Source organism: Lucilia sericata, unplaced genomic scaffold (genome assembly GCF_015586225.1).
Source record: "Lucilia sericata isolate MDLA Ls3-8-SP2 unplaced genomic scaffold, ASM1558622v1 Contig000277F_arrow, whole genome shotgun sequence".
NCBI lineage: Eukaryota > Metazoa > Arthropoda > Insecta > Diptera > Calliphoridae > Lucilia > Lucilia sericata.
The window spans coordinates 357,051-379,318 of NW_023994302.1; the positions used below are offsets into that span (position 1 = coordinate 357,051).

General features: G+C 30.3%; 1 protein-coding gene and 1 pseudogene across 1 annotated transcript; both read right to left on the minus strand.

Annotated features, from left to right (window-relative positions):
• Positions 1-577: 577 nt before the first annotated feature.
• LOC119603151 lies at positions 578-2,377 on the minus strand (annotated as a pseudogene).
• A 13,878-nt stretch (positions 2,378-16,255) lies between these two features.
• Positions 16,256-19,344, minus strand: LOC119603152. Its single transcript, XM_037955092.1, has 5 exons — positions 19,185-19,344; positions 16,946-17,076; positions 16,656-16,804; positions 16,435-16,588; positions 16,256-16,371 (listed from the first exon to the last, which is right to left on the minus strand). The coding sequence occupies exons 2-5, from the start codon at positions 17,058-17,060 to the stop codon at positions 16,256-16,258; spliced, it is 534 nt and encodes a 177-aa protein (XP_037811020.1). The 5' UTR covers positions 17,061-17,076; positions 19,185-19,344.
• Positions 19,345-22,268: the final 2,924 nt, after the last annotated feature.

Consider the following 22,268-nt stretch of genomic DNA (forward strand, 5'->3'; position numbering starts at 1 on the left):
GGGGCCTTAATTCCGAAATATTTAAACAAATAATTGACAAAAAAAGTAATTTTCTTTTTATTAAAGAGGTGTTATACGGTGGCAAGGGTAAATATCGGCCTATCCTTACAAATGTTGGTGGAGGGATTTACATTAAAGTTATTAATGCAAAATTTCTCGTGATATTTGTGTTTATAAGTGAATTATTGACTTTCATGTCCTTTTCTGAAGGGGACTTTGTATGGTGGCAAAGGTGAAATGAGGTCCGATCATTACGAAAATTGGCAGTTTCGTATAAGTTTAAATACGAAACTAAGTTGTGCCAATTTTTGTAGAGATCCTGAAACATTCAACATAATTATGAGCTCGAGGGCCCCATTCGGGGGAAAGTGATTCTGAGTCGATTTTTGGATTTTACAAACATCAGCACAAACGCATAATACCCTCCCCACTATAATGGTGTAGGGTATACAAATGTTATTGAATTATAAAATAAAGCTTTATTTCAATTTTTTTCAAAGTGAATGGGTCAAAAAAATTGACAAACAAAATTTTATCAATCAGAAGGAATTTAATTAAAACGAATGGGTTTAAACATTTAGGATCGCTAGAAATAAAAACATTTTATTTAAACTTTTATTTAATGTGATTTAGTTGCCATAATAAAGCATTTAAGTTGCTTTGTACCTTGCCTTAGATATACATAATTAAGCCGTTTATTGTTGAATAAAATTGTGGACATTTAAGTGAAATTTTGATGGAGGCTTTTCATATGTGCTAGGGTCATATGAGAACCTATTATTATGGAATTCGTGAGGGTCATCAAGTCTTGTATACAACTTGGTTTTTGCAGTTTTTTGTCGAGATATAAGTATATTAAACATAATTATGAACTTAAAAACCCTATTCGGCGGGTTCAGTTGTATGGGGGCTAGGTGAAATAATGGACCGATGTAAACCATTTTCAGCAGGCTTCGTCTACGGTACCATAAACGATCATTTGCCAAATTTCATTGAATTATCTCCAAAATTGCGACCTGTAGTTTGATTACCGATGTTGGACCGATGTTAACCATTTTTAATAGGCTTCGTCTACGATACCATAAAACATCATGTACCATGTATCTTCAAAATTGCGACCTGTAGTTTGATTACAAAGTTTACAAGACAAGGGGTAAGCAACAATTATATCTAATTGGCCGTTATAAATACAAACAATATAAGTTTCTAATAGTTCTGCAATCCAAGGTGCTACGGTATCCATGACATCTCGCTTTAAGGAGATTTCTACTTTATTTTCAGTATCTAAATCATGGAATGTAAGATTACCAACATGAATTGAACGACGTGTCAAAGAGGATTGCCGAAAATCAGCCATGATTTTACCATAATCATCTCCCTTAGTGTGCAAGTAATTATAATAGTAATTGTAGCCAGTTAGATTTGTAAACAATGAACCATTCACGAGATCGCCGTTTAAGAGATTATCGAAAATGTCAAAGGCACAATCCATATCGTGATTTTCAATGCATTTTACGCCCTATACCTCGGCATCGTGGAATTGTTTTAAACCGTGCTCATCAATTAAACCCAATTGATATAAATAGTCTCCATATTTCAACTGATGTATAGGATCTGAAAGTCCATTTCCAATGGCCATACCCTTAAGGGGTATCTTTACTCTGGTGTCAACAGAACTTTGCACTTTGTGGATATGATAGGCCAAGGCTGGAACATATTTGCCGACATATGATTCACCAGTGATCCAAAAACCGTACACATCACTCCACTCGAACAATTCATACAGTTGTTGGATGGCTTCGTGCAGATTATGGCCTTCATCTTTTTCATTACGGGCATAACCATCATCGCTATCGGTAAAAGAAAATCCTGTACCCACTGGATTGTCAATGAATATAAGATTATGAGTTTTACTCCAGGTGTAGTTTCTTTTTTGGAATTTTCCATGAACATCGAATTCAAATGGTCCATTCTCTGTACAAAGTCCAAATAAGTAGGATGCACCAGGACCACCCTGTATCCACAAAACTACAAGTGCATAACTAGGTTCTTGCTCAGCCGGAAAGTACCAGAAAAAAAGATTAGAATTAAATTTAGGATCGACCGTTAAAAAACGCGCATAACTTTCTACACCATGATATTGGTTGCCCACGACTTTAGCTTTTGCTTGTATATCCTCACGTTTTACTTTTGGGTCATTGATAAAAGGGGTAAGAAACAATGGCTCATCAGGATTTCCACTATCGTGGAAAGCTTCAAATCTTGGATATGGATTAATAAAGCTTTTACGATATTTTAGGTGTGCCTCTGCCTCGCATATAAGCAAAACCAATGCAATTAGAAATGCACTCATAACTGCATGATTTGAAATTTTCATGGTGATTTTGTTCTAAGCAGAAAATTGCAATTGAATTCAGATGCAAGTTTTTAATGGACTGTACTTACTGAATTTATGTTCTTACAAACAAATACTTTGTTTTTTAATTCGATTAGATAAGAGTTTTGCGGCTGAAAACTCTTTTTACGCCTTTCTGTGTCTAAAAATATTGTTCAAATGCAACAAAGATCGAAATGCAAATAAAAAATCGTTCGACCGGCTTAAAATATATGTTTTTATGAGGTTACTGCACTTGGATGAGAAATTTGTTTTTCTATGGATTTTGACAATATAAGTAACAAATTTTTGAAAGAAATTATTATTTTTATATGAATTTTGACAATATGTATAATAATCAGACTCAGAAAATGATTCTGAGCCGATTGGTATACTTTAAGGTGGGTATAGGACCAATATTATTGTGCGTTACAAACATCAGCACAAACCCAATATACCCTCCCCACTAAAGTGGTGTAGGGTATAAACATTTTATATTTATTAATTTTGAATTTTTATTAAAAAATTTTAAAAAATATGAAAAAATTAGATGAAAAAAACAAAATATGCAATAAAAATATGCGATTATGAGTAAAATATGCGGAAATATGCTGTAGAATGCAAAAATATGCTGTAAAGAACAAAATATGCAAAAATATGCTCTAACAAACCGATGCCAAAATTCATTAAATTTTCTGAAATGGATAAATAGCTAACTCACGTCTCCACACGACGCGTAGCAAAAAATATGATATTGCATATTTTTAGTTGCCCTGCTCATTACCAAATAAAGCTATTGATACAAAATTTGGCACAAATATTAGTTTGGTATACAAAAATTGTATTTCAAGATTTTTTTCACGATCGGTCCATAACATGGGTGCGGTCGGTCCCATGCAAGGTTTCCTTCAAAAAATCACTTGAACACACATTACTTATTACTAAATTACGATATAGATACAAAATTTGACTGAAATATAGCTTTTATGTACAGGAATTTTGCTTAAAGAAATTTTTACGATCGGTCTATAATTGGACATATCTCCCATACTAGGTCCTGCCCCTAAAACCGCATTTAACTAGTTGCATTATCAATTTGTGTAGAACAAAATTATATATATGTATTTTGAAAATCCTTAAATCTTTCACACACATGCATACATTCACATTATTAAATATCGTTAAGCGTATCTTCTTCTGTTTTTTTCACAAGAAAGACAAAAATTTCTACGTATACTGAACCTTGCTTCCTGGCCAAGAAGATACCAGTGACAGACAACGTTAAGTACTTAGGTGTAATCTTCGACCGGAAATAAAAATGGAGACATCACATAGAGGATAGGATCAGTAAGGCACATCGGTGCTGGGCGATATGTAGGAGAACTATAGGCATGAAATGGGGTCTTAGTCCTACTATGACAAATTGGCTTTATAAAAGTGTAATTAGACCAATTCTAGCTTATTCTTACTTTATTCTACTTTAACCAAGGCTCTGGAAACGTTGCTAGATATTCCACCCAATGAAACATATTTAAGATATAAGGCGGCGCTTACAGCCGAACGGCTCTTTACCTTAGGCGAACTGGCCAAAAGCGGTTAAAGGACCCGTCATCAATGTATACTGATCACATTGGAAGGTTATACACAATCATTGGATGTGCCTGATCGTATACCGGACACAGATTATGTCTAGAACTTTGAAACGCTGATCCCAGATAGAATGTCTTGGTCAAGCGGAACATTAGAGCATATACCAGTAGGAATCCGTTGTTACACGGATGGCTCTAAATTGGGGTGACCCTGATGAGAGCAAGACGAAAAATCTCCTCAAAATGAGCAAGTCTGAAGTTAGTATGATGGTACGTATTCTGAGTGGACACACAGGATTACGAGCACATCTATGCAAAATTGGACGTGCGGATTCCGTCGAATGTAGAGCATGTGGAGAGGACAGTGAAACTCTGGAGCACTTCTTTTGCCACTGCCAGGCATTCGTCGAAGTTAGATCCAAGTATCTAGGAAGTGATGTTATTCCGGAAATAACATTCCTGACTGATTGGAAGATTCTTAGGAATTACGGACTTAGGAAACTGAGTTTATGAACACTGAAAAATAATTCATTCAGTTCCCCTTTTTTTCATGATAAGAAGCGCACAACAGGCCCGATAGTGGCCTAGGTGTATTTCTTCGGATTTGATGTAGTATACATCCTCCTATCAACCTACCTACCTAAGCGTATCTTAGGGCGCTATAAAAACATTAATGAAAATGGGGTTTGTAATGTTCAATAAATCTTGGAATTGTAACAGATTTAAGCTGTTTAAATCTTGGGGTTTTTCTATTTAAAACATGAATATATTTGATCAATTAAAAAGTATTAATATAAAAGTAGCTGGTGAAGGGTATTTAAGATTCGGCTCAGCCGAATATAACCTGTTTTGGTTATAGAAAACCAATATTTTTTAAATTTATTTATTGGTCCATATAAATATGAATGGAATTGCAAAGCAAATTAATCTAAATATTATTTTATTTATAAAATTAATAGACATTTGTTGTAAAAATTGACGTTTTATTTAATTTGCCAAAGATATTTGAAAAAATATAACCAATTTTGTGGTTGCGATAATTGTTATTCATAACCAAAAAAATATAATTAAATAAATCTTATAATAACACTTATTCTAAATCCATCACTGTTAATTGTTAAATGAGACCTTTTCGTCATTTTTCTTATAACCGTTACGTCTCTGGTAAAAACTAAAGAATTAACCATTTTTGATCATGTGAATTTTGTATTTTTAGACATAGTAAATCGGGACCGTAAAAAAGATTATATAAATTATCAGGTTTAAACAGGCATTGGGCGTAATGATTACACAATGTAATTAATTACAAGGTCAATTACAATTACTTGTAATTGAAGTTTTTCCAATTACAATTACTTCAAATGTAATTGTAATTGAAAATGTAGTGGTTACCCCCTGGTTTAAAAAAATATTCCTTCTCAGCAGACTTTTTAAATTTTTTTTTTTCGATTTTTCGCACCTTTCATTGCAATTTTTTTCCTTTCTGGTACAATAATTTGGAATCCTTGTAGCTGCTACTGATTATATTTAAAATAAAATCGGTTCACATTTGAATTTTTTTATTATTTTTCTTAATATTGCCTAGAAATTGAAAATTCCTGGAGGATCTGCCAGACAACATTTTTGTTGAATGGGAATTGCATGATAAAAGTGTTAGTGAAGAATATGTACATGAATTTTATGAATTGTTATGAATTTTTTTAGCACAAATACCAATAAAGTATTGAAAAAATGCACTGAATTAAGTAATTCACAGAGAGTTTCAATAGATTTCATAATTAGTCTCATGGCAAAAATTCACAAATTCATACTAATTGATTAGATTTTTATATTCATCTGAAAACCAACAAAGTATATATGTATTTCGGGACCTTCATTTGTTGTTGTCCAGTTTGCAGTTTGGAATAAAGTATAATGTTATTAATTACAATTCAAAACAAAAAGCAGCGAATTCTAAGAAAAATTAGACGAAACGAAAATAGTTCGCATGTAATCAATTTTAAACCTCACAAAAACGAAATAATTCAATTTTTATTATTTTAATAAGAGTTTTGTTACGGAAATAAATTTTTCATTAACTTAATTTAAAATGCTCCCTTCTTCCATTCCCAAAGTTCGTCCAAATTGACTGGAGCTAATCAGCATTGTGTCATCCGCCTCATCACGATTGACCATAAATTCACAACAGGATTGAGCTCGGGACATTAAGTGCTAACTGCATTAGTAAGAAATTTAATCAGAAACACCTTTCCTTACGATTTATGGCTTATACCTATATTGGGCTGTCATTAGAGTTTAGGGTTCGGGAAATACCGTCCGGGAATTCCCGGGATATCTCAGGAAAAGTTTGTCGGGATTTCCCGGGAAATTTTTTTAATCATTCCCGGGAAAACTGGAAATTTTAAGTAAACGTATTTTTAACATATTTTGAAAAAATAGCGATTTTATAAATTATCAAATTACAAAACATCATTACTGGTGCAGAAGGAAATGAAAAAATCCTTAATTAAAAACTATCAATCTATGTAAAAGCTTAACTCGAAGCAAGTACAAATAGAAGCAAACATTTTGAAATGAATGAATTTCTGAAGCCAACGTCTGTGGAAAGCGTTTGAGTTATCTCAGTAGCTGGACATTTTTCCACAAAATAACGGAATAGTTGATATTTTTTTATATTTTATTAATACTAAGAAGTATGAATGAATCTTATTAATTTAATACTTACCTATTCTTCTGCCTATGGAGTATATGATCTCTTTAGTAGTCCTATGGTATGCAAACCAAAAAACAGTTTCTCTAGAGCTTGATCAGGACATTCGCAGAGAAGATGGAAGACAGTTTCTTCCTTTTCCCTGCAACTGCGACAGTACTCATTGCAGGATAGCCCAAGCCGACTTGCATATCTGCCTAGCACTCAGTGTCTTGTTATTACTGCTATCAACCGCGTATGACCACAATGACTTCCATCTATCTTCAGCATTCTGAAGAAAGAATGTGAGGATACTGTTCTTTATAATACCTAACGGAGTTGCTACTGAAACGGCGTTGGAGATATCAAGAGCTTGGCAAAATTAAAAAAATGGTTTGATTTGTTCTCAAAAGAGAAAATATTTTAGATATCGCTAAATTTAAAAAAGTAGTCTGTTTTTGTTAAAAAATGTTGTTAATATAGTTAAAAATTAAGTTTTTTCATTTCCGTTTCCCGGGAAATTGAAAAGTCCGGGAATTCCCAAACTCTAGTTGTCATCCCATTGAAAAATTACTTTTTCTGCAGGATTGCCTCTATTAAATAAAAAATCTTGATGTTGGGACTACAAGATTGGAATGATAAATCTGAAAAATATACAAATGGTCTTCTTTTTCCATAATTTCAATGATTCTTTGCATTGGCCCAAGGAGGCACCGTATAAAGCAACCCCAAGCCATTACCGTGTTTCCCTAAGATGCTGCCTTTAAATTCTCTACATAGGACGATGTTACCAATTTTAAAAGAATCGGGAAAATAATGATGTAAGAAGATTATCTGCGTAATTTGAACAACCTTCATTCTGATTTTATAGATTTATCATCCCGATTTTTTAGATAAGAGCGCCAATTCTATCTAAGAAGTTATTTTTTAGCAGGATGGCGAATTAAAGCCGCCCTTAAAAAGTGCAAAAAATTGCTCAGCAACTAAAATTTCCTTCCGAAATAGTGTCCAGATCTCAACACGTATGTATCTTCTCTATATATTTCTGATTCATCTTTTGACTATGCATAAATAACGCCTATCCTGGGGAAGAAGTAATTTCACTGCGATCCAAAATAAACACAAATAGTAAAGAATAATGTTCTAAACATAATTCCTTATTGATGTAGTGTTGGTAGAAAATATGTCAAACTGTGTAAAAATATATGAAAGCAATAACGGATTTTGAAAAATATATTAAAATTCAATTTTTCACAAAATTTGTTGTTTGGTGCAAAATTGAGTACATGTAACTTATTTTAGTTTTGTCAGTTTTTTATATAGAATTTGATGCTTATTGATTTGAACTACAATTCATTCTGTTACATATTAGTGATGAAACAGAACTGGGGCATAGCGCTTTTTTCCATACAAATAGACATTTTTTGGAGTCGTAGAAATAAATAGAAATATGAGAGAATTTGTAGTTACTGCTGTAGCTTTAATTATGGGCCTATGTCGTTTTATATAAGTTCCACTTCTGAAAATAACCTAAATGTTCATAACTAATTAAATAATTCACACTGTCCACTTTCAAAAATTACTTAAACGCACATATGTCATGACACAAAAGATACCGGGATAAAATTCGACATAAATATGTATATTTTATGTATATGTATGTATGTATGTATGTATGTATGTATGTATGTATGTATGTATGTATGTATGTATGTATGTATGTATGTATGTATGTATGTAGTATGTATGATGTAGTATGTATGTATGTATGTATGTATGTATGTATGTATGTATGTATGTATGTATGTATGTATGTATGTATGTATGTAGTATGTATGTATGTATGTATGTATGTGTATGTATGTATGTATGTATGTGTATGTATGTATGTATGATGTATGATGTATGTATGTATGTATGTTATGTATGTATGTATGTATGTATGTATGTATGTATGTATGTATGTGTGTAGTATGTTGTATGTAGGTATGTTGTATGTATGTATGTATGTATGTATGTATGTATGTTGTGTATGTGATGTATGTTTGTATGTATGTATGATGTATGTATGTTTATGGTATGTATGTTGTATGTCTGTCTGTTGTATGATGTATGTTGTATGTATGTATGTGTATGTCTTATGTTGTGTATGTTATGTGTATGTGTATGTATGTTCTGTCTGTCTGTTTATGTATGTATGGTATGTCTGTATGTCTGTCTGTCTTATGTATGATGTGGTATGTTGTATGCTGTCTGTATGTATGTATGTGTTGTATGCTGCTGTATGTATTATGTATGTCTGTATGTGTATGTCGTGTATGTTGTATGTTGTATGTCTGTATGTATGTCTGTTGTATGTGTTCTGTATGTATGTATGTTGTATGTCGGTCTGTATGTCTGTATGTATGTCTTCTGTCTGTCGTGATGTATGTCTGGTATGTATTATGTCTGTTGTTATGTTGTATGTATGTTGTCTTATGTTGTTGTCTGTCTGTCTTCATGTATTGTACATGTGTTTAGAGCAGTGCTGCCCATACACATACTGTACACATTAATAATTCGATTGGTAAAGCAGCATAGAACAAAATTACCCAAAATAAAACTGTACTAATAAAATGACTGGCAAAACTAAAAAATATATTCTAACTGTCAAATTGATATTACGGATTTTGACAGACAGCGTACATTAAAGTTCATATATAAAAAACTATCAGCTGTGCTCCCTCATTCATCTACATAAATTCGGCTTTCTCAAAATTTTGTTGTTGTATTTCTGTGTGGATTTTAAAAAAGTTGCGTACAGATCTTACTTCGACAAATGCTGATCAGCAACTGAGTTGATTTTGTTTTGCAAGTTGAGAGATAATCAACTAACACATGCTCAAATAAGACAAGTAAGAGTGTTATATTCGGCTATGCCGAATCTTATATACCCACCATCAAACCTGGTTTGACTCGAATGAAACTTACTTATGTCGAATTTCATCTATATACTCGTATATTTAGGCCAGTTATAAGCGTTAAAGTAATTTTCTGAAGGGGACCATGTATAGGGGGGTAGGGTCAATTATGGGTCGATCCTCATAAAATTTGGTAGATAGAATTTGGTTCGTATTAAATTTATTTGTGTCGAATTTCATCGCTACACTCGTATTTTTAAACCATTAATGAGCGTTGCAGTCATTTTCTGAAGGGGACCTTATATGCGGGGTAGGGTCAATCATGGACCGATCCTCATAAAATTTTTTAGATAGATTTTGACTCGTATGAAACTTACTTATGTCGAATTTCATCTATATACTAGTATTTTTAAGCCAGTAATGAGCGTTAAAGTCATTTTCTGAAGGGGACCTTATATGGGGAGTAGGGTCAATTATGGACCGATCCTCATAAAATTTCGCATATTGATTTTGGATCATAAGAAACTTACTTATATCGAATTTCATCGCTATATTCGTATTTTTAAACAAGTTATGGCTGTTAAAGCTGCTTTTCGAGGGGCCACTTGTATGGGAGCTATCCGAAAACGTGGACCGATATTGCCCATTTTCAATACCAAACAAACCTTACCTATAGGAAATATTTATGTGAAATTTCAACCCTCTAGCTCTTTCCATTCGGACTCTATCGTGCTTTCAACAGACAGACAGACAGACGGACGGACAGACGGACAGACATGGCTAGATCTTCTTAGAATTTAATGAGGACCCAGAACATATATACTTTTGTGGGTCTATGACCAATATTTCTATGTGTTACAAACGGAATGACAAAATCAATATACCCCCCATCTTTTTTGATGGTGGGTATAAAAATGCACAAGTAAGCTTATAGTGTAGGTGAGTCAACGCAACGTCAGCAGAAATTTCTTGCCCTATCTCGCGTGATAGGGAATCGTGATTTTGGGCAACATTGGTTTAGAGGAGCCACCAAAATAACTAACCTAAGTTTAAAAAAAGTAAGAAAGTATAGTCGGGCGTGGCCGACCATATGATACCCTACACCAGTTATGAATATTAAATGTGATTTATTTTTCATAATAAAGTATTTATCTTCAATACAACCTTGTTTCCGAAACATTTAAGCAATTTAAGGACGAAAAACAAATTTTCTGAAAAATAGTTTATATAATATTTATTTGTGCTGGATTTCATCGCGATATTAGTGTTTATATGTGAATTTTGGACATTCAAGTCATTTTCTGAAGGGGACTTTGTATGAGAGCTAGGGTCAAATCAGGCCCGATTTTTATGAAATTTGGCAAGGTCATCAAGGCTCGTATAAAACTTATTTGTGCTGCTTTCCATCGAGATGTAGGTATATTTAACATAGATAGATATGAGCTCAAAGGCCCTTTTCGGGGTGTTCTATTGTATGGGAGCTAGTTGAAATAATGGACCGATGTTAACCATTTTAGGCTTCGTCCTTGGGCCAAATAAAGTGTGTGTACCAAATTTCATCAAATTATATTAAAAATTGCGACCTTGCGCACAGAACGAATATTTTTATGTGTTACAAACATCAGCACAAATCCAATATACCCTCCCCACTAAAGTGTTGTAGGGTATAAAAAACACACAATATATAAATAGATTACTGTCCACATTATTTTATTAAATATTTATAAAAGTTCCTTAATACATCAATAACTTTCACAGATTTTAAAAGCTGAGATTTTTACTTCATTGTTCTTTGCTATTAGTTATTATAAATATTTTATTTTTTCTTTAATCACACAAAGATGTGTTTTTTGAGACAGGAAGAGGTATCGCATTCCTCTGGTTACCTCTTATGTACATAAATACATACATATTTATGTACATATGTAGTTGTGCGCTTACCGCAAATGAGCTCTATATGATGTAAAAATGTATACATGGGTTATTTGAAGGGTTCCGCGATCACTCTGTCCATGAGACATCATGAATATATTTTTTATGTTTACTTTATTCGTTATACATTCTTCATTTTCTATAAAGCACTTCTTGTTTTAACATTTTTTGTATTCTGTTTCTAGATGTATGTATTTATTTTGTTTTTTGTTCCTCATGTATTATTTGATATGTACGTATGTATGTATGAATGTACATGCGATGAGCGAAAAATGAAACACGAAACGTTCCTAATTGTACCGGCAAAGCAACTCAAGTATAAAACGCACATCCGCCATGCGGGCTGATTGACAACAATTGGGGCAACTGTGCGATCGACAGCCACTGCAAGGCAAATTCCAATTATATTTGGTTCATGTCTGACATGACATGTGCATAATTGGTGTGAGGCCATGATAGAAACTTACTTTTGAGTTGTAAACTAAGGATAACATTTGCAAACGAAAAACATCATTTGGTTGCAAGAAAATGGTATTAAAAGTTTCACCAAATTATGCACCATTTTACTGCCACCTCATACAAATTAACGCGAACATGATCACTGCAACTGAACAATTTTGCTGTCAATATTTTTTGACATTTAGAGATATTGTAAAAATGTAAACCAATTTTTAAGTTTGTAAAACATACATAATTATGCAAGAACTCACTTGAAAAACAATTTTTTTTTTAAATTATCTGAAAGGTTTTACTTACATATGTATGTATATTGACCAAATAATTTTTTGCAGTCATTCCAAACACATTTTCGTTTGAGTAAGATAATTACGTTATCATCTTATAGCGATACAACGTTCTATGAGTTCAATTATTCTTCCGGCTTTTTATTGCCAGTTCCAAACATCCATTATTCTTAAGTCGATTTATACTCAGCCTCGTTTAGTACTTCTGATGTCGTAGTTCATTGTTGACTTTTAAGGTCTGTTATCGATCATGCGTTACATGTACATGAATTTTTCATTACATATACAAAAATATATTGAGTTTTATTCATATTGATATCGATTTTGTTTGCCTTTTACAGATTAATACGTCAAATAATTAAAAGTTCCTTTTATGAGTTAAAAATTATAAGATAATATTTAGTAAATATATTCATAAAAAAACTTTAAGAAATGCCAATAATTACAAATAAGTTCAAAATTAACCGAAAAATGTCGTTTTACTTTTCCCAAGAATGAAATTATGGAAATAATTTCACTATGGATTGGAATTTTACTTCTTTTTTTAACCTATTGATTTACGGAATAAGCATAAGTATATAAAAAGTAATTTTTAGAGCTTGACCCCATATTAGAAATTATTATACCCTCCACCACCATCAGTGGTGATAGAGGGTATATAAAACTTTGTCATTCCGTGTGTAACACCCAGAAATATTCATCTGAGACAAAGTATATATATTCTTAGATCTTATGAAATTCTGAGTCGATCTAGCCATATCCGTCTGTCCATCCGCCTGTCTGTATTAAACATTCTCACGTTAACATGAAGGAACAAAAATTAACGAAATTCATCCAAAATATTTATTATTATCCTAGGCAGTTTGGTATTGAAACTGAGCAAAATCGGTTTACATCGGAAAAAGTTATGAATCAAAATTTGAAAAACTCCGAAAAAAATAAGATTTTCAAATATTCTAACGTAATTTTCACAAAAACTGTGCAATATAACTCCATGAAAATCATTACATATTTGTTTCTATACATGAGCTTTATTCCTGTTGAAAAATGGCGGCATCGGTCCACAATTGCATATACCTCCCATACATATGTACGTTCGAATGTCGAAATCTTCAAAAAATTTTGCAAGTTAAAGTTTTATATCAGTAGAAATCATCCAGAGAAAAAAATTTCTGAATCGGTTCATAATTGGTCATAGCTCCAATACAATGTCCCCTTCATAAAATCATTTAAACATACATATCTCATTATCAAATGATGATATCCAGTCAAAATTTGGTACACATATTACCTTTGTATACCGAAATGTTATTTTATATTTTTTTCACGATGGGTCCATATTTGGTCATAGTTACCATACAAGGAAAGCCCCTTCCCGAAAATCACTTAAACGCAGATAACTCGTTGCTAAATAAAGATACATATTTATAAAAATGTTGCTTTTATATACAGAAATGTTGCTATAAAGGACGGTTTCTCTAAATGCGAAAAAACATTATATTGAAAACAACAAATAAATTCAAAATTTTGTTTTTGTTTTTAATATATTTATAATATGCCATTTACACCTAATCAAAAACTAGTTGGTTTTCGAAAAACAAAATTTTAAAAACCAATACGTTTATACCGAGAGTTTTTGATTATTTCTGACGTTAACTTACCTATACATATACAAATTAATGTTATCTTTATTTTATTTTAGAAATTATTTAAATACCGGTTTTTTAATAAAATTAATATAACTTTATTATTGGTTTTAACAAAATTTCAGTAAATTTTAAATATTTTAAAATATTTATTTTTTTTCATTCTGACATTTTCTTTATAAAAGCTTTTTAAAAGCTTATTCAGAGCTGGAAGTTTTGTTTTTAGTTATTTTTATTGGGTTTTTATAAAAAAACTAGTTTTAATTTGTATGGAAAAACCAAAGAGTTTTATATGCCGTTTACACCAAACAAAAACTAGAAATATTTGGCTTTATTTGGTTTTTGTTTGAAAAACTACTAAAATTTCTTTGGATTTTCCATACAAATTAAAAACTACTTTCAACTGGTTTTTGATAAAAACTCAATCAAAACCCAATAAGAATAAGTAAAAAATAAATTTCCAGCACTGGTTTCTCGAACTGAGCTTTTAAATGAAATAAATAAAAGAAAATGTCAAACAGAAAAAAAAAAACAAAATATTTTAATAATTCAAAAATTTAAAAAAATTTTGTTAAAAAAAATATTAATTTAATGAAAATTTCACTAAAAAATATTATTAGAGTGGTTTCCAAAATAAAAAATGTGGATTTTGTGGCAAAGATGATTTTCTGGTGTGTATGTATTGGTAAACAAAATCAAAAACCGTTGGTATAAACGTATTAGTTTTTGAAATTTAGTTTTTCAAAACCCAACTGGTTTTTGATTTGGTCTAAACGGCATATTAAGTAGTTTTTCAAACAAAAACCAAATAAAGCCAAAAACTACTAGTTTTTGGTTGGTGTAAATGGCATATAAGAAAGAAAATGTTGTTTCGATATTATGAAACAGCCATTAAATGTTTTTTTCGATTGGTCCACTTAATATAGTTTTTACGGTTTATAATTGGTCATAGCTCCCATACTATGTCCCTTCCCGAAAACTACTTTAAACGTATTTAACTAGTTGCATTATCTTCAGTAAAATTTGTTTGGTATAAACAATTTGTGTATATGTAACAATATATTTTAATTTCCTTAAATCTTTCACACACACGCATACATGAAAATTATTAAATATCGCTAAAGCATATTTTAGGGCGCTTTAAAAATTTAAAAGAAAATAGTGTTGGTAATTTTCAATAAATCTTGCAATTGTAACAGATTTAAGCTATTTAAATAGTGGGGTTTTTCTATTAAAATATGAGAAAACTTATTTCCACAAATATTTGATCAATTAAAAGTGGCTGGTGGAGGGTATTTAAGATTCGACTCAGCCGAATATAGCACTCTAACTTGTTAGAAATCAAAATATTGCCCGCAAATTCAAATATACGAAAAGACAAACTTGGACACGACAGTAAAATAAATTTCAAATAAGAGGATAAATACCCAGCAAAAAATGGTGCTCCCTCGGAAGCAGGTTTGTAAGGCAGAGAGCACTTGTATACTGCTACCACTTCGCATGAAAGATTACATGATTTTTATATTGGATTCCTCGCGTAAAGGCTCTGCATAAGGAATCCAAAATAAGCATATTTCACAGCTTTTAAATTAACCTGATTTCATCGAATTAAATATATACAAATAATTGTGCATTTCGGAATTGATTATATCAGGTGCTCGCGGAAGCACGATCCAGTTGCCTTTTACACAGCATCCACTATGTTGGTAATTCATGCCTTAAAAAAGGGATACTTTCACGCCTTCTTTAATATGTATTAAAGAAGGCATTCTAGTAATGCTTTATTAAGCCATTTCCTCTACCAACACCCCCACCACCCCAAAAAAAAGAACTGATAAAAGTTTATGTATAGAAATAATTTTATTTTTATCAACATGTAATTTTTATGAATAAGAACTAAAAAAGAGATCATTTACAAAACATATTATATTGATTAATTTCACACTAATAACTAAATATTATTGATTATTCATGTTTTATAAAGGATATAAAATAATACCGACATAAAAGTTTATTGTAAATTTTTCATTCTAATAATTAAGAGTTTTTAAAAATGTAAAGTATAATAATATTTTATAAGTATAAATATTTTTACAAAATATTTGGTCTGTTCAATAATAACAAAATTTACAAATTATTGGAAATTGAAAAAAGAACAAGTGTTTTAAAAAATGAATAAGAATAAAAAATTAATTATAAAAAAATATTTCGTTCAGCAATAAGAGTAAAAAATAAATTATTCCAAAAAAGAAAATTAATGAAATTTAAGAAAAAAAATAGTTAAAAATCCATTAAAGATAATTCATTTTCCTTTGTATTTAAATAATTTAAACTATTTTCATCATTAGAAGAATTACTTTGAATGTCATTTAATCTAAGCTGCTAAGTTTTTTTAAAGGATGCTTCTTTGTAACGTCTATTTTTTGCCAAGCGAATGCCTTTTCTTATTTCATCATAAAAGGCCTTTTTTGTCAACATTTCGTCTTTATAGACACATTCTGAAAAAAAAATAAAAACAAGTATGAAATAAATAAAATTATAAATTTATTAAATTAACTTACTGTAAATTAAATTTATAAGTTTTGGGTAGTCTAAGAGTCTTTTTTTATTTTGTCTTCCATCAACGTTAAATTCTAGTAGCAGATGTTTATCAAAAATGGCTGTTAGCATTTTCTTAATACCATTTCTTCCCACTATTTTTTTAATTGTGTGAGTCTGAAATAAAATATAAGGAATAATAAAAATTTAGGTGTATTAATAAATATTAGTGTAGTTTTATTACCATAGCTTCCATATTTTCATCAGAAATTTCTAGTTCTATATCGTCCATTTCCGATTTAGATTTAAGAGGAAATTTGTCCAAATATCTTGTGGCCACTGCAGTGGAGGTTAAATTTGATTTTATTAAGACATGCATTTCAGACAATAGATCTACAATTATTTTGTTTTGTCCACAAAATGTTTCTTTTAATTCCTTAATTTCTTTAGCCATGTCGCTGTTTACTAATTATGTTAAAATACATTTATAATTTAAGGGTTTTTTTTTTATAGTTTTACTTAACAAGTTTATACCTTTTTGAAGTTCTTCTATACTTTTTTGGAGTTTTTCCAATTTTGATGCAGTCTCAATGGTTGTTGATGGATTTGTTTTAGTAGAAGATTCCTTCACAGGTCTAGAGCGTCCCATTTTGTAAAAAAATATTCTAAAAATGTAAAATATCTAATTACTGTTTTTTATTTATTGTTATTTATTTATTTATTATTATTTATTAATAAAGCCCAAACAAATGTTTGGATGGACCAACTTAATATAATCATTAAGAGCAATGACAAAATGAAATAAATAAATGGCTACTTTCATATGGCAAACATATTAATTTGCCGCTTATTTCTTGAAGTTTAAATGTTTCTTCTCTATATACATTTAAATTAACAACGAATATGCCAAGATCCTTCGATCGTATGGGTTCTGAAAACATATCTTCAGTGTTAATAAAAACATGGGCTTTAAACATATCATTTTCTAGAAAAGCTGTAATTTTGACAGGTGTATTATCAGAAATTAAGCAAAAACTATCTTGAAATTTTATATTAAAATACAAATTTTCTGATTTGTAAAATATTACGTTTCCCATTTTACCACGTTTGATTCCGTTTTCGACCGTATTTTTTGCCAATGGTATTTTGGAAAAAACATTAAACATTTGTTGCTCAATGTGTTGAGACTTTTTAATTGATCTTTTTAAAGAGGTCATAGCATTTTCAAATGGATATGCTGTTATATTTGAAAGATTTCCATATTCTAGTGCAACCTCTTTTAGGTGTAGAAGATTATGCACATTATGGGTAATGCTTGTTTCTCCATAATAATTTGGAAATTGTTCCACAAATTGTTTTAGAATTTCATGAGCCTGATGTATTTCACTTTGTCTAATATTATTTCGAATTAAAATGCGATAAGCACACGATAAAAGCAAAAAGTGTTTGAAAAAGTTTTCACTTGTAAATTTTTTAATTACAATGAGCCCAGTATAAAGTACAAATTGTCGAAATTCGACAGCTTTCCACTTTCTTATTTCTTCAAAAGAACGAGGCTTCCTAGCAAACTCGCGTGGTATAAATGGATATAGAGATATCATTAATGATGACATTGATTGTTTAGTTTGAGCTGATAGGCGTTCGTTTGTCTTAGATGTTAGCAGTCTTAAAAGCATTCTTTTCATTACTCCTAAATCTATCAAATGCATGATATCAATGGGAAATTGAGTTATCATTTTTATGTCTAGACTTTCTAGCGACATTTGCATATTTAAAAATTTTGGTTGGTGAAAATCTTGATCACGTCTGTATTTAAAATCGGTATCAGTACGTAATTTACCCACAAATTTACTAAAAGTTGTCACATTTGAGATACTTATTCCTTTCTGGTCACATTTACTGCAACCATTTAAGGCATTGTGACCTCTTATCCCACACACATAAGAGCGGGCTGGCGTGTCACAAAAAATGCACGGATAATTATGTCCAATTTACGTTCTTCGACTAGAAACCCATTTTCTTTTATATCTTTAATTTCATAAACAAAGTCATGTAAGTATAAATCAATATCTAATGGTTTTTTTTCGCCAACATAACTTCCTATCAAAAAAACGTTTACCATTGGTAAATTTACAATGCGGCCTAATATATTGGTCATAAACCCCTATCCTTGCTTTTAAATACGGGCAGACCGTCGATTCCAATGTCCAAAAACTAATTTATTGACATTTTCGTCTTTTATAACATCAATTATTTTATTCAGATTATTTTTAATCCCTATATGAAAATAGGTACCGGGAGCTACAGTCCGTTTAGAAACAGGCTGTTGTTTTCCAGATAAACTGATAACACTTAAAGGTATTTCAGAATGCCTTTTATTTAATATTTTTAATAAAGATGTAGTGCATTCATATGAGGGTCTGTATTTTAAATACCATTCTTTTAATTCATCCTTTAATTCCTTTACATCCGTATCACTATTATCCCTAATTTCTTGCAGAGAAAAGTCTTCAATATTTGAACGTGATTCGAACTCATTACCATCAGTTCTTCCCATGGAAGATGCTCTAAGTAGAGCTAATGCATTTTTGTTTTTCTCTTTTTTTATTAATTTGTTGATTTGACTTCGACCTACCATATTTTTTTTTTTAATAAATTATTAAATTTTTATACATAAACTCACTTTTATATGACTGTGTGCAAATGCGTATGTATGTTTTTAAACCGTTATACTTTTTTATTTTAACACTATCACTTTTATGCGCTTACTCACTTGATTTAAAGAACGACACATCAGAACTAAATGTAATTTTAATAAATATTGCATCATCTTAATCTTCGTTTTAGTTGAATTATCCGTCGTGTATAATCGAGAAATCATTATTATAATTTTTGCCTTACTTTAGTGCTTCTGCGCAGCAGTGTGATCTACGGAAAAGCACTATTTTTACAATTATTTACAATATTTATTTATTTCTGGTACCAAAAAATTATTACGCCTTCTGTTAGTGCTTACACGAAGCAGTAAAAACAAATACTAAAAAAGAGAATTACGTAGAAAATATTAGCAAATTATTTCTCTCTCAACACAGTTCTTATAAAATGTTCTCTGATATGTTTTTTATTCTATTGTGGATTTTACCGTTAGAAATATGTATGTAGTATTGTTGTTGTTTTATGTATTCTGAAAAAGTTTCTAAATTTATAAAAACTGATATTTATATGTAATACCATACATATGTAATAAATTTTTAGCACAATTAAATTTGAGTTTTATATAACTTGCTACTTTAATTTAACAATTCTTTAAAATTCATTAATAGTGTAAATTTTATAAATTGGTATACCTATTTATAATTAAAAAAAAATTAGAAGAAAAATAATTAATTGTTATGGAAATGTTTTATAAATATCAATATTAGAAAATATCAAAACTGAATTACAGATTTTAAAGCTGACGAGATCTTACAGATCCAGTGATTGTCTAACAAGAAGCGCTGATTTTTTCTAAGTAATTCACCACCTACACGAATAGCTGAATGTATGCCTTCCAAAATCATTTTTGTAAGGCAATAATTTTAGGATGCAATAAATGTAGCAGTAGAAGATGCAGTAATCATATTTATTGCTTCCAAATCCAGAATATTTTTTGCTGGGTAGTAAATAACTATTTAGGTTCAGTTGCATGCAGCCTGTAAGTACGTATATTAAATTTAAAATTGTAATAAGTTTAATATTTGTTTTATCTTAGGCAATGGCGATACATGAATGGAATTTTTGGACAAATGTTGTAAATACATTTACCTAACAATTCAAAATTAAAGTTTGAGCAAATTACGGTTCTGTCCGTATCATCATTGATTGTATAATCCGTGTTATCATGATATTCTGAATCCTTATAGATAGTGGAGTCGATTAAGCCATGTCCGTCTGTATGTCTTCGGAACCCAAAACATCAATAATTATATCAGACTTGCTTTCGAAAAGTTTCCTATTTAAAAACAGCTAAATCCGTAGATAAATAAGGGAGATATGAGCAAAAATCCGAGACAACCTCTGTACCGCAATTCGGTAATTTTTTAACTACAAAATTTTGTCTTTAAATAGAAAAAATTCGTAAGTTAACAATAATTATCGTTATGTGATATTCTGAATTTTACTTCACCGATTTTTTTTCGTTGAACATAATCATTAGTTAACAAAATGTAACGACCAATAAAAAGTTCACGTTAATAATTTTATATTTTAAAAATATTTCAATACAAAACTTTTGACCATAGAAAAATAAATAGAACTGAAACTGAGAATAAGAAATATTACTCTCTCACATGTACAGGTTCTGTGTGAATTTAATATAATTGTATGAGTATTTTTATTTTTGTTTACATAAAATAACAAAAATATGAAAGTACAAAATGTATCCGAATACATCATACCCTACCACATTGCGAGTAAGTAGCAATAAGTTATTTAGTATTTTTTAATGTAGAAGTTATATTCAAGAGATTGATGTTTGCTTAATTAATGAATGTACTACTCATTATAACAATATATAGTCAAAATTTCGTATATATAAAATTTGTTGAGTCGAATTTTATAAATACCCTATTCTTGTATAGCATGTACCGCTTACAAAAAAGTTCAATAGGCTAATTTATGGGCGGATTACATCATTACATCGACGCAGATGTTACAAACTTTAAGACGTAAACAAAATACCGTTCCCATTAGTGTGGTGTAGGGTGTATTTTGACTGCATTTGGCTGCTTTGAAATTAACAATAATCGTTCATATCAAGCGTTAATTTTAGCATTAGCACAATTCCTTTAACAAAATAGCCCCTGCTGCTGCAATAAACACTGCTAAAAGTTATGTTTTCCCATAAAATTATTGAAAACATTTTCAGAAAAAAAAACAAATTTTTCAATCGTTTTTATTTTTTAATATTATTTTCAAGTGTCAATATTGACTCAACCCAGCAACCACAAAGAGTTTATTTAAAATTAAAAATAATTTTTAATGAAGATCTTTCTTACATTGGTCAACTGATATTGAATAAAAATGGCTAATTCAAACCATTATTTCATAAAATATCGAAATATAATATCAAACAAAAATATAAAAACTTTTTAAACGAAAGAGTTTGTGTTTGTTGGGTTACATATTTTTCAACTAATACATTCTCACGACTTAGGTTTTTGACAGCAGACTTAGGTTTTGTCATACTCAGTTTCAGTTCTATGTATACCTTTTCTATGCTTTTGACATTCTTATATCTTTGTCGATAAAATATGTATTCTAACATAGAGTAGACTAGAGAGTCAACTCTCTCCGAAAAAACCTAACTCAGCTGTCAAAAAAACCTAACTATAAGCATGTATTAGTAGGATTTTCTTTAGAAGTATTAGTTTAAAAAAGCTTTTTACCACACATAAAATACCCACATAGTTGCACAAAAATGGTCGAAATGATAGTACCATGTTTTTATTGCAATAATTTTCTTAAGTTAATACATTTAAAATTGTGGATTGCATTTATAAAAGCATGATAATATTTTTGAAGCATTTTGTATTTGCTAAAATGTAAAATTCTTTAATTTTTTCTATTTTCATAAATTTGTTTACTACTAAAAAATGCTGCACCTTCAATTTGAAATTAGAAAAACAAAAATAAAATGTCAAATAATTAAAAAATAAAATTTTTTGATTTGTGAAAATTAAAAAGATTTTGATGGAGAAATTATATTAAAATAATTGTAAAAAATGTGTGTTTGTGTTATAAAAATTGTGCCCGAATCGTTTTTTTTGCGCGAATTTTGGAGTTTAAATATTTAATATTTGTTGTTGTAGCTTTGTGT